At 37.9% G+C, this 12,995-nt stretch overlaps 1 protein-coding gene across 2 annotated transcripts in view; it reads right to left on the bottom strand.

The window, feature by feature from the left end:
- The window catches only part of COL15A1 (collagen type XV alpha 1 chain), a 353,153-nt gene that overhangs the window by 103,013 nt on the left and 237,145 nt on the right, over positions 1–12,995 (bottom strand). For both annotated transcript variants that reach the window (XM_063451925.1, XM_063451926.1), the window contains exons 14-17: positions 4,775–4,828; positions 2,279–2,314; positions 1,319–1,453; positions 650–712 (exon numbers count right to left, since the gene is read on the bottom strand). In XM_063451925.1, coding sequence (XP_063307995.1) covers positions 650–712; positions 1,319–1,453; positions 2,279–2,314; positions 4,775–4,828 — 288 coding nt within the window. The remainder of the gene's footprint in view (positions 1–649; positions 713–1,318; positions 1,454–2,278; positions 2,315–4,774; positions 4,829–12,995) is intronic.

Here is a 12,995-nt window from a genome sequence, read left to right as displayed (position 1 = left end):
CTGTAATTTTGACTTAAAAAAATACCATTCACATACTCAAACAATGTTTCAAACAAAACAACTGTAAAAATCTGGCTTACACTAAGTGCTGTAACGCAAGAGAAAATATTAAACTGAGGCTTGCTGTACAGGTAAATGTTCACAAATTACTGTAATATTTAACAATGCCGCCCTATAGGCAAGCAAATGGGAACATCCTTGCTTGAAGGCAGCATTACAATTGTTCCTGAAAAAAAAAGCTAATTAAAGCATTGAATTTTAGGGTATTAAGGAGTAATATTTAAAGTAGAATTCAAAGCATAATTACCAGAATCAATGCCACTTTCTATCTACTTGCACATATTTGCAAAAGAAAACTGTGACAGCTGATCTCCATTGCCATGTAGTTATGGATTCCCAAGCAAGTTTTTGTATGTTTGGGATTTCAGTTTTCTAGCTCTTAAATTCAGTATTTCAAGCATAAATTCCTGAATCTGCACCAAATCTGTATCGCTTGTCTGACCCAGAGTCAATTCATTCCCAAAATACATCATGATGAGTAGGGCTGTTTGTGAGACTAAAGTCTGTTTGCCACTTAATTTAAAGACATTGATAATTGTTTAGAGATAGCAGGTCCAAATACCATTTGAAACAAAGTTTCTACTCGTACCTTGACTCCGTGAGTTTCTAAAATTCCTGCTGTTTTTGGAAAATCTCCTGAGCCTTCCATGTCCTACAAAGACAGATGGAAAATATAGTAAAATAATAGTTTATATGTTAGTATTTTAGTTTTTATCTTTTTATAAAAAAGCAGGTTTGTAGAAACAGTAATAGAATATCAGTATATAAGCGCAGGACAAGGCATGCACACGCTCATTTATAACATTAACAGCACAAGGTGCTGGTCAAAGACTATAATTCCCTTGATTCATAAAACCGCTTAACCGCTTAATGATATGATTTGTTTTTTTCTTTCTTCATTATCTACAGAACATAGCAAAGCAATTGATACACACACACACATATATATATATATATATATATATATATATATACTCAAGTCAATAAATGTATACTAACAATTGACTCACACATGCAGAAAAGGCATACAATTTATTAAATCTGATCAGCATGTGAAGATCTGATATTTGAAAAGGGAAGGACATTTAAACTTCCAAGACATACTACATGTTATCCCATTTCCACTGAATTTTAGAGAGTGATGGCAGAAATAGTAAATATGTGGTGATTAAACATTAAAAAATGGAGCAATATGTTGATTAATTATGGTTATTACAATTTAAATAACTGTAACACATTATTAAAAGGTTCAACTCACCTCAAATCCAAGCCCATATGCAGGTCCTGGCAGGCCAGGTGGACCAGGTGGTCCTGGAGGTCCAGTAATTCCATGATTGCCAGGTTTCCCATCATTTCCAGGGGTACCCATTGGGCCCATCGGTCCAACCTCACCCTGAAATTAATTGATACAATATTTGCAATTGGGCATTATCTTGTACTGTTTACTTGGTGCTTTTTTAATTTACTCTAAGCCTTTAAATCTAATGGGCACGTAAATATTATTATTAACAAAAGCCTCTACACAGCTCCAAAATATGTTTAACAAGGCATATGGAATACAATGAGTGATCTGGTTCAACATTACCTTAACTAGAGATACATTTCTTGAATAAGATATATGAACTAAACCAGGCATTTCTGAAGCATAGGTCAATTTTCTAAATAAGATAAATGTCCTACACCAGTCATTCCTACACCAGAGATAATGGGTTCTTCAAACCTTCAGGTCCAATTGCTGTGTCGTCTCTCCTATCTTACGTTGGAACTCTAAGCACCGTAGGGCAGTCTGTGAGTGATCCCCCATCTTGTATCAAACTGTTTTGAGAATTACTACAGAAATCGGCACTCTCATCCCTGACAGGAACCTCACCTGTCATGGCTAAGGTGTTTAGAGTCCCCTTTAATCTGCATTAACACCAGTAAATGTATTTACTAAATAAAATATATATATTGTACTTATCTTTGCCTTGACCCTAAATGGCACATATAGAATCCCGTAAATCTTAGTGTGCAGAAATGACTGAATCATTTTAGGTTAGGAAGGACAAGTGTTCCCATCAACATTTTCCCTCCACAGACATTTCAAAATATGCCTAAACACAGCACTATTCAAGGTATTGCATTGTACAAACATGTCTGTGTCTATTTAAGTATTTGTTAAGTCACCATGACTGAATGGCTAGTGCATAAACCTCAACGTGAAATAAAATGTAAATACCTTTAGACCATCTGGACCAGGTAAACCTTGTTCTCCCTGTAAAATGCAACACATGCATAGATTTGCGTCAGTTAATTAGGAAATTAAGTTAGTAGATTGTAAATTATTTCATAATTTTAAATCATTAACCACCTGTACCTATCAGGAGCCAGCATTAAAAAACTATTTAGATTGTACGGTTACAAAGCACATTTGATTTCAGCAAGGCCACCTAGAATGATTTTTTTTCCTATATAAATACACAAGATTTATTTTGAATACCAGCTCAACACAGCATTGTGTTAACTCTGAGCTTACTTAAACTCATCTGTCAGTCAACACTGCTGGAAAGCTATTCCTTTTTTTTTTTTTCAATAGAGAAATGAGACATAAAGAATGAGGCTTGCAGGCCTCCAGGTAAAACAGTGTGGTAAATTATGACATACATTATCTAACAGTTTCGAACAACTGACATAGTAGTGCGACATGGAACATGTGTAACTTTAAGGCAATGTACAATGCGAGAAGTAAGGGCCCAGCGTGTCTCCGTTGGTTACACTCCAAGTACTCTGCATGGCCTGTTGTGCGATCATATACCTCGTATGTGTACAGTAAGTATGGCTCTTATGGTCCTGTGTCTTTTACAGACTAGATGGGGGGAATATTTGGTGTGGAGAGAAGAGATGAAAGGGGGAGAAAGGTTACATAAGCATAGGAGAGTCCTTCCCTGGTTTCCGCAATTCCTCGCCTATATAAATATTTTTGTTTATAAGTGTGACAAACTCCCCTTTTCCTCTGAGTTTGCCACAAGTTTTTGGAGGGGACTGTTTGCTATGGAGCAGGACAGTGATTTCAGCAGCACGGAGGAGTATAGATATTGGGACATTCGGGAAGACCGTATGGACGCTTTGGAAATCCCCAGTTCTGCAGGCCTGGGACCAGATATCACCCGTCTGGTTGCTATAGAATGGAAACTTGAGCAGGAATACCAGAACCTAAGAGAAGCAGTTCAGCACCAGGCAGCATTACTGAGAGTCGAGATAGTCAGTCTGACTCCCCAGCGGCAGTATGGGTTGAAGGGAGAAGAGACCACCAGTCTCTCTCCCCAGCGGCAACCGGAGTTACTGGGAGAGGAGATTGTCGGTCCCTCATCCCAGCAGCAGCAAGCAGTTCAGGACCAGGCAGCGTTACCGGGAGTCAAGACAGTCGGTCTGACTCCCCAGCGGCAGTATGGGTTAAAGGGAGAAGAGACCACCAGTCTCTCTCCCCAGCGGCTGCTGGAGTACGTTTGGGGTGTTTTAAAAAAGTATGTTTTCTGTGCTTGGAGATAATTGGATTAGAATTAGTACAGTTACTGATCCAGTTATCTCCCAAGCAGTGGGGAGGGATTGTGTGCTATGTGTGAGAGTGCCTTACATTGTAAATGTTTAATTATTGGTTTGTAAGTTTGTGTCCCTCTCCCCAACAAGGTCCATGTGGGCATACACCTTGCTTGGGGACTTGCATAAAAGGCCAGTGTGGCTCCCATTAGCCCCTTAAGGACACATGACATCTGTGACATGTCATGATTCCCTTTTATTCCAGAAGTTTGGTCCTTAAGGGATTAAAGAGAGATTCGCTTACCCCTTCATGAAGTCTTGGCTCATGTTTGGGGGATTGGAGAACTACATACACTCTGGGGATTGCTAAATATCACAATACTCTCCTGAGTATAATCACTAGCTCTTATAAGAGCTGTTCCTGCTACGCTTTTTGGACTAGTAGAGGTCTACCCACTGGAGGCTGGATCCTGGTCTTGGATGCAGGGTGGGTGGAGAACAGCGAGACCCTAACAAAGCTGCGGTGCTTTGTTGGGTTTACGGCGGTTATGGTGTTCCAGTGCAGTGCTTATGGTACTAGCAAGTACTAGGAAGCAGCGATTCACGCAGGTACCCGGTCAGGGTACCAGGCGGTCCATCACAATAAGTTATTGGGGCTTCCTGTGTTGATATATAATGGGTTAATTTCACATGGTTTACACCCAATGGAAACCCATAATAAAGTTCCCTTAATGCTGACTCACACTGGGGGAAACAATGTCTGATTTTTAAGAGTCTATAGAGTGTAATTAAGTTTGATAACATTTTTAAAGTAAAAAAAAAAAGAGAAATTGTTATTTTTTTTACAAAGTTTGTTAACAAAAAATGGCTGACAGGATTTCATTGCTAGCAAAATTCACTTAAATCAGGGCAGTTTTTTCAGATTGTTAATACTTATTAGCACAGGAAACTTCTCAAATAACAATACGTTATAATCTTCACAAGTCACACAATATCTTGTCATTCATTTAGCTAAGGAGAGGCAACTTACCGGTTTTATTTTAGTTGATTTTTAAATCTATAAAAGTGTATGAGATTTTCCATAGCTATCTGTATATGACATCTATCTATTTATATTGTTGACCATCATTTTTAATTTTAATTTGTTTTTATTGGTGGAACTTCACCTTCAAATTTAAATTAAAAAGTTCAAACTTACTTTTGCTCCTTTTACACCAGGGAAGCCAATTATACCTTCTAAACCAGGTACACCCTGTAGGATTCAAAAAAATCATGACATATTCAGAAAAAGATAATGATAAAATAAAATGCATTTTAAAAAAGAGATCCATACACAGTAATTTTAATACTAAATAAAATTCAAAAACAAATCTTTGGCTGATAAAAGTAAAATTGAAATCTCTCATTATTATTCCAATGTAAAAGTATGCATCTGAATCAATCAATTCCTCACTACTGATGATTAAGATTGTAGAAGACTTACTTGCAGACTTATTTCAATAGAAATTGACACGTTAAGAAATTAACCTGGTAACACTTTCAAGCAGACAACAGGTCCTGTCACTCCCTGGTTTGGTTAGCTTTGGATCTAAACCCAAGAGGCAACAACCACTCAGAACATATGCCTTGCAAAGACTCCTCATTGAGCTGCATTGGGAAGTCTGTGATGGGAAATAAATGAGCCTCTACCCACACAATTCATGCTGCCAACACTCATGCCCAGTTTTACTGGGGTAAATAACACCTTATAAGCATCATGTAGCATGTTTTCCAGTCACCCTCCTGTTTCCAGACCTTTGAGCAGCAGGAGGGTTGCTTCCCTGAGGTCTATTGGAGCTCTCAATACTCTCAGCTTCAACTACTGCATGTTGATAGGAAGTGATAATACACCTCCTCCTCTCACTGGTTTCACTGAATAAATAGCCAACCAGGCAAGAGTGATTTGCAAACTGGCCCTTTCTGAAGAGATATTTCTGTCTCCCCAACCAGACCACATTGCTTTAAAGCAGGCATCTCAAACCTCAGCCTTACAGATGTTGCTGAACTACAAATACCATGATTTTCTGTCCATCTCTAGTATTCCAACTATTTGCAGGACCCTTACTGCAGCACTGCATGCGGCAACTTGATGGGGGCATTGCATATTTACATAGTCCTTTGATTTTGAGTTTGGATCTACCCAAAAAAATATGACCCTGAAGCCTTTTTGCTTCATTAACATTTATTTGAAAGAAATCATTGCAATTATCAGTATTATATTATAGAAATACATTAAACATATAATATGTTACAGCAAATAAATAATATCAACTTTTTACATATTGATTTTTTTCTAGTAATTAAAATATACTTGAGAAGCACACAGATTGCAAATAACCCTTAAAGAAATAACTTGGTTAGCAAAAGTAGTTGTTTTATGATGTTCAAAAGGCAGATTTTCAGCATGTACTTTAAATAGACATGCCTCCCATTAATTAGAGCTGCGTGCAAGCAAAACAAATAGACAAATATTTTTTCAGAAGGTATCCACTAATGCACTAATCAGAACTATGCTTGAGGAAAGAAAATCTAAGAACAAACCACAACATCCACATAAGAACTAAAAAATGAAATAGAGTCAATTTACAATGGCAAAAATGTAACAGACATTAATTTTGAACAGAATAAGTTCTGAATATTATATTGTATATGTCCAAATAGATGTCACATACATGCCATAATTAAAAAAAGGACAAAATGTACTTTTAAATTTAGCATATTTTATTATTAGTCCATATACTCTATAACTCAAGATTCAACCTTTTTTGTTTATCTGTTTTTTTTTTTTTGGGGGGGGGGGGGGGGGGGTTTGCATGTCAGTTACAATCATCTCATTACAAATCACTTTTCTAAAAATATGATATAATTTATTTAATTACCACGGCTCAATATTTCCACTAGCCATTGGGAATTAGAATTTAGCTCTGGCAAGTAGTAATGTACCCTTGCTGAGTGCCATGCACCCTCCAGGCTTGCAGTGGTTAGTAATTTATAAGGACTGGCTAGTAGCACAGCCAAGACTTGAAATTTTGGAGTTATGACCATTACTGAAAACTTTTATCACAAACCTGTGCTCAATGGTTTTAATGGAGTTGAGGAGTTTGTTCCCCTTAAACATGTATAGATATTTTAAAAAAAAAACTCCACCCTCATACCAGATAAGTGTTGAGTGAAACAAAACGAGTACTTAAAGGGACACTATAGTCACCAGAACAACTTCAGCTTATTGAATTTGTTCTGGTGAGTAGAATTACTACCGTCAGGCTTTTTGCTGTAAACACTGTCTTTTCAGAGACAATGCAGTGTTTACATTACAGCCTAGTGATAACTTCACTGACCACTCCTTAGATAGCTGTTAGAGATACTTCCTGTGTCATGGCTGCCTAAAATGCATCCAAACATTCAGTATCTCCTCCCTCTGCATGCAGACACTGAACTTTCCTCAGAAAGATTCATTGATTCAATTAATCTCTATGAGGAGATGCTGATTGGCCAGGGCTGTGTTTAAAATCATGCTGGCTCTGCCCCTGATCTGCCTCCTCGTCAGTCTCAGCCAATCCTATGGGGAAGCATTGTGATTGGATCAGGCTAACACTTCTGATGATGTCAGCAGACTACTTGTTTTTCTAAAGGGCAAACAGCATGCAGAGCTACCACTTCAGGCTTGGATACAGTAAGATTTTGCTATATTTATGGAGGCATGAGGGGCCGGGGGGCTAGATGGTGGTGTTAACACTATAGGGTCAGGAATACATGTTTGTGTTCCTGACCCTGTAGTGATCCTTTAACTCAGGGCCGTCTTTAACACAGGGCAAACGGGGCAGCTGCCCCAGGCCCAGTTACTCCTGGGGGGTCCAAGGTGCCCACTGCCCTCAAAAGTTTTTTCCATCCTCTAAACAGTCTCATCAGGAGTTCCATGCACTTAGGGCCCCTTGCTTTTCGGCAGTATGGGAGGAAGTGAGACAGCTGTGAGTCACTTCCTCCCATAAAGAGAGGAGTCACGCAGGAGGGAGGAGGCAGCAGCGGCAGTGAGGATGGAGGCTCCTCACTCCCATCAGCCTCAGGCAGCACACTGGACAACAAAGAAGTCACCCTCCAGGAAAAAGGTAGGAAACTGGAGGGGGGGTTTAAAAATTGGATCCACTTTGCAAACCACTTAGGGAGAGATTGTACCCTTTTTATGGCATTAGTATTCCCTGTTGGCAGTGGCCTCGTTTACCAAGAAAATGCACCCTGCCACAATGCAAAAATTACTCAGGAATGGCTTGAGGAACATGACAAAGAGTTAAAGTTATTCCTGGCCTCCAAAATTCCCAGTGGGATGCGCTAGAACAACAAATCCGATCTATGGAGGCCTCACCTGGCAACTTATAGGACTTGAATCTGCTGCTAATGTTTTGGTGCCGAAAACCACAGGACACATTTAGAGTTCTTGTGGAGTCCATGGCTAGACGCATCAGAACTGTTTTGGAAGCATGAGGGGGAGATTCACAATATTAGGCAGGTGGTTTTAATATTGTGGCTTATCAGTGTATATGCACCCAGACCACTTCATCTTAATGCTCTCCATTTTAACCTGGCATTTGAAAACATTGCCGTTCTGCAGTAACAGCAATTTAATATGTCTAAAACCTTTGTACAGTACTGTACATAATATTTAAATATAAGGGGTTAAAACATGATACTTAAACTACATGGAGTGGACAGGTTCCCTTTAAGCCTGAAAAATGGGGCTGTATATCTGCTAGAACAAGGGATATTCCTTTTGGCCATCCCTGCTTAGAACTTTTACAGACAAACAATTAATAGTTGTTTTACTGCATAGATATTTAGTGCCCAATGCCAGCACCTTAGTTGACAGAGCATCGCTGGACCACCAAAGTCAAGTTTTACTTTTCTCTAATGTTCTAGTTTCTATGCAGTTTCTACAATATTCCAGTAGTATTTATAATACAAAACAAATGGCACACAATGGGTACAACAGGTTCAATTTAGAAGTTTTTGGATTGTGTTCTCTCACATAGTCAAATGTCACTGTTAATGGAAAGGACACTCAGTGCCATGATGAACAATAAAAGAATTCCTATACCTTATTTTCTAAAGTTACATTTAGTTTTAATTCCCACACAGAAGCCATTTGACAATAACAAAAAATAGTGTTTTATTTGTCTATCATTTTGGAACCTGTCATTACATATTTTCTACTGCAATGTTCCCAGAACATAATAATTATTAGTTATTTGTAAATGTGGAAACAAATGACACTTTTTATAACGCCTTTTGCTTTACTAAATGTTTTAAAAGAGCTAAAATCCAAATGTTGATGATGCAACATGTGTTTGGAAAGTGAACCTAGTCTCATTTGCACGCATTTTTCAATTCATTGTCTGCGGTAACAAGTCTTCTTCTCCAAGTAGAATTACTGTAGAGGGAAAGAACTCTTGGCTGCTCTGAGCAATATGCTCACTGAAGTGAAACAAATACTTTTATATATTTTTTTTTAATAATAGTCAAGCTGGTAAAAATTTGAAATGTACTTTGAATTCCCAATAATTCTAAGTTTGGTAAATAACTCAGAATTGGTCTCATTTTGTTAATTTGACCTTTATAAGTTATTGTTACATTTTACATTCTGGTAATGTATAAATGGCAGGTATAATTACCATATAATATGGTTGTATTATTATAGTACCAGGTTTTTGGCAACATCAACAAAGAGTTAGTTATATATAAAATATTTTTAGGGTAAGCAAACAAGACGTGATAGGACCTTTTAATATATTAGCAGATTAGACCTGGGCCTTGGATGAAGGGGCCAGAATGAGGGACATACTAATGTATTAATAGATTAGACATGAGCCTAGAACAGCAGGATTTAAGGGTTGGCAGCTCTACCACGGAGTATAAAATATAATATTAATGCAATACTCTTGCTGACTGCAATCCAAAGATACAATAAGATAAAGGTATCAACATTAATATTGTTGAATGCGGTTTTCACATAATTAAATATTTTGGATAATGTATATATTTGATCAATGTATATATTTTTTATACATGATATTTTTTCGCTATTTTAATATGTAAAAAAAAACATTTTAGCCCAAAATAGTAAATAATTTGGGAGGCCTTTTGCCTTGATTAAAAGAGACACTAGTCACCAGAGCAACTACCACTTAAAGGAGATGTTCTGGTGTGTATAGTACACTGTCTGGACAAAAAAAAGTTGTCACCCCCAAAAAAAAGGTCACACTCTAATATTTTCTTGGACCACCTTTAGCTTTGATTACGGCACGCATTTGCTGTGGCATTGTTTCGATAAGCTTCTGCAATGTAACAAGATTTATTTCCATCCAGTGTTGCATTTATTTTTCACCAAGATCTTGTATTAATGATGAGAGAGTCGGACCACTGCGCAAAGCCTTCTCCAGCACATCCCAAATGTTCTCATTGCGGTTAAGTTCTGGACTCTGTGGTGGCTAATCCATGTGTGAAAATGATGTCTCATCAGGAAAGAAAAAATCCATTGATGGAATAACCTGGTCATTCATTATATTCAGGTAGTCAACCGACCTCATACTTTGGGCACATAATGTTGCTGAACTTAGACCTGACCAACTGCAGCAACCCCAGATCATAGCACTGCCCCCACAGGCTTGTACAGTAGGCATTTGGCATGATGGGTGCATCACTTCATCTGCCTCCCTTCTTACCCTGATGCGCTCATTACTCTGGAACAGGGTAAATCTGGATTCATCAGACCACATGCCCTTCTTCCATTGCTCCAGAATCAAATCTTTATGCTCCCTAGCAAATTGAAGCCAATTTTCCCGATAAGCCTCAATTATTAGTGGTTTTCTTAAAGCTACACAGCTGTTCAGCCCCAATCCCTTGAGTTCCCTTCGCATTGTGCATGTGGAAATGCTCTTACTTTCACTATTAAACAGTTCTACTGTTGTTTTTCTATGATTTGATTTCACCTAATGTTTAAGTGATCGCCGATCACGATCAACCAAAATATTTTTCCGACCACATTTCTTCTTCGAAGACGATGGTTCCCCACTATCCTTCCAGTTTTTAATAATGTGTTGGACAGTTCTTAGCCCAATGTTCTATGTTCGTATGTGTGTGTATATATATATATATATATATATATATATACACACACACTGACACAACGGCTGGCCTTTACATGTATGTGGCTCTGTCATAATTCTGTGTCTGTATGTGGATTTGTGTGTTACTATGTGTCTATGTATGTATGAGAATTTGTGTTTCTCTGTATGTTAATATATGACATACACTAGTTGTCTATTTGCAAGGTGGAGAAAATAATCGATTTAACTCAAATAAATACTTTGTTTTTGTTTTTTTAAAAAAGGATTGTTTACATTTAAATCCAACTTTTATTTAAATCAGATTTTTTTCATAAAATGATTTTGGAGGAAAAAGTCATGTAAAAGTTCTAGTATAAGATACATTATAGTCTAAAGGTTATTCAGCATGAAACATGGCTTAGTTATGTAGCATGAGGCTGTATATTCTCTATATGAGGATGTATATTCTGTATATTTTCTGGTAAATCAATTCCATTAATTCAAGCTAATTGAACTTGTGTCTGTAACATGCACCTTTTCAGAGAAAAAATGTCATGAAATAAACATACAAAGTAAGAAGACCTTTATTCAATTGTTATTCTGCAAATCTCTATTTAAAGAGGGTCTGGTGTTTGGAGTCTGTATGTGCAACTCTTCAATATGAAACGCTGCACATACTGAGATATTTTATATACTGTCAGGTGTTTAACTCCATCAGCAGCAGCATCATTGTTAATTAGTCATTAGCCAGTCAAGACAAGCCAAGACAAAAGTTTTAGACTGGTTAATGTTAAAGGGACACTCTGGACCCCTAATGCATTTTTAGCTTGCTGAAAAGCTTTATTTGTGAAGAGTGCATCATCTTTATTTAATTTTGCAAAAAGTGCAAATTTCAACAGAAACTTTTATCAATTAACCTTGAAACACCCCCTTGGCTTTCAAGCAGACAACCGGTCCTGTTACTTCCTGGTTTGGTTAGCCCAGTTGAGCTAAACTCAAGAGGCAGTACTTGCTCAGATCACCTGTCTTGCAAAGATTTCTCATTTAGCTGCATTGGGAAGTCTTGTTTGGGTGAGCAGTTTGCTGATGTCAATGTTGTGGATCGAGTGGAACATGGTGGCAGTGGGGTTATGGTATGGGCAGGCATACGGTATGGAGAACGAACACAGGTGCATTTTATTGATGGCATTTTGCTTCCGTGACGAGATCCTGAGGCCCCTTGTTGTGCCATTCATCCACGACCATCCCCTCATGTTGCAGCATGATAATGCATGGCCCCATGTTGCAAGGATCTGTACACAATTCCTGACATGTCCACACTGGACATGTCACCCATTCAGCATGTTTGGCATGCTCTGTATCAGCGTATACGACAGCGTGTTCCAGGTCCTGCCAATATACAGCAACTTCGCACAGCCATTGAAGAGGAGTGGACCAACATTCCACAGGCCACAATAAACAGCCTGATCAATTCTATGTGAAGGAGATGTGTTGCACTGCATGAGGCAAATGGTGGTCTTACCAGATACTGACTGGTTTTTGCCAACCCCCTCCCCCCTCCAACAGACCCCCGCAATACAGTAAAACTGCACATGTTAGAATGGCCTTTTATTGTGGCCAGCCTAAGGCACACCTGTGCAATAATCATGCTGTCTAATCAGCATCTTGATATGGATAGATTAACTCGGCAAAGGAGAAGTGCTCACTAACACAGATTTGTGAACAATATTTGAGAGACATAGGCCTTTTGTGTACATAGAAAATGTCTTAGATCTTTGAGTTCAGCTCATAAAAAATGGGGCAAAAACAAAAGTGTTGCATTTATAATTGTATTCAATGTATATAATACAGATACGTTTTGTGTGTATATATACACACACAAAAATTGATCTGTTACTATTCTCGAACAAAGCTCTTCAATAGTAGCATTAGTGCATTCCTACATTCATATAATATTGTATGGATTGTGAGTGCTACCATTTTTCATTCCAATCCACTGAAATTTTCAGGTGTTCTGCTTACCACAAATCTTGATGGAGTCTCTGGATGAAAACAGGGTACCACTGATTCTCCTTCTATTAAAGTTTAACTGAAGGGCAGTTTGGGAAAACACATACATATCAATTCATTATAACCAAGGGCAGTGATTTATATATCTGTTTAGCAATTTACTGCATACATATATATACATACACATATATCTAATATATGTATCTTATATATGTACAGTGGAACCTCGGTTAACGAACGCCTCGGTAAACGAAAAATTCGGTTTACGAATGA

The sequence above is a fragment of the Pelobates fuscus genome, chromosome 4 (assembly GCF_036172605.1).
Source record: "Pelobates fuscus isolate aPelFus1 chromosome 4, aPelFus1.pri, whole genome shotgun sequence".
Lineage (NCBI taxonomy): Eukaryota > Metazoa > Chordata > Amphibia > Anura > Pelobatidae > Pelobates > Pelobates fuscus.
This window is presented reverse-complemented; position numbering and strand designations above follow the sequence as displayed.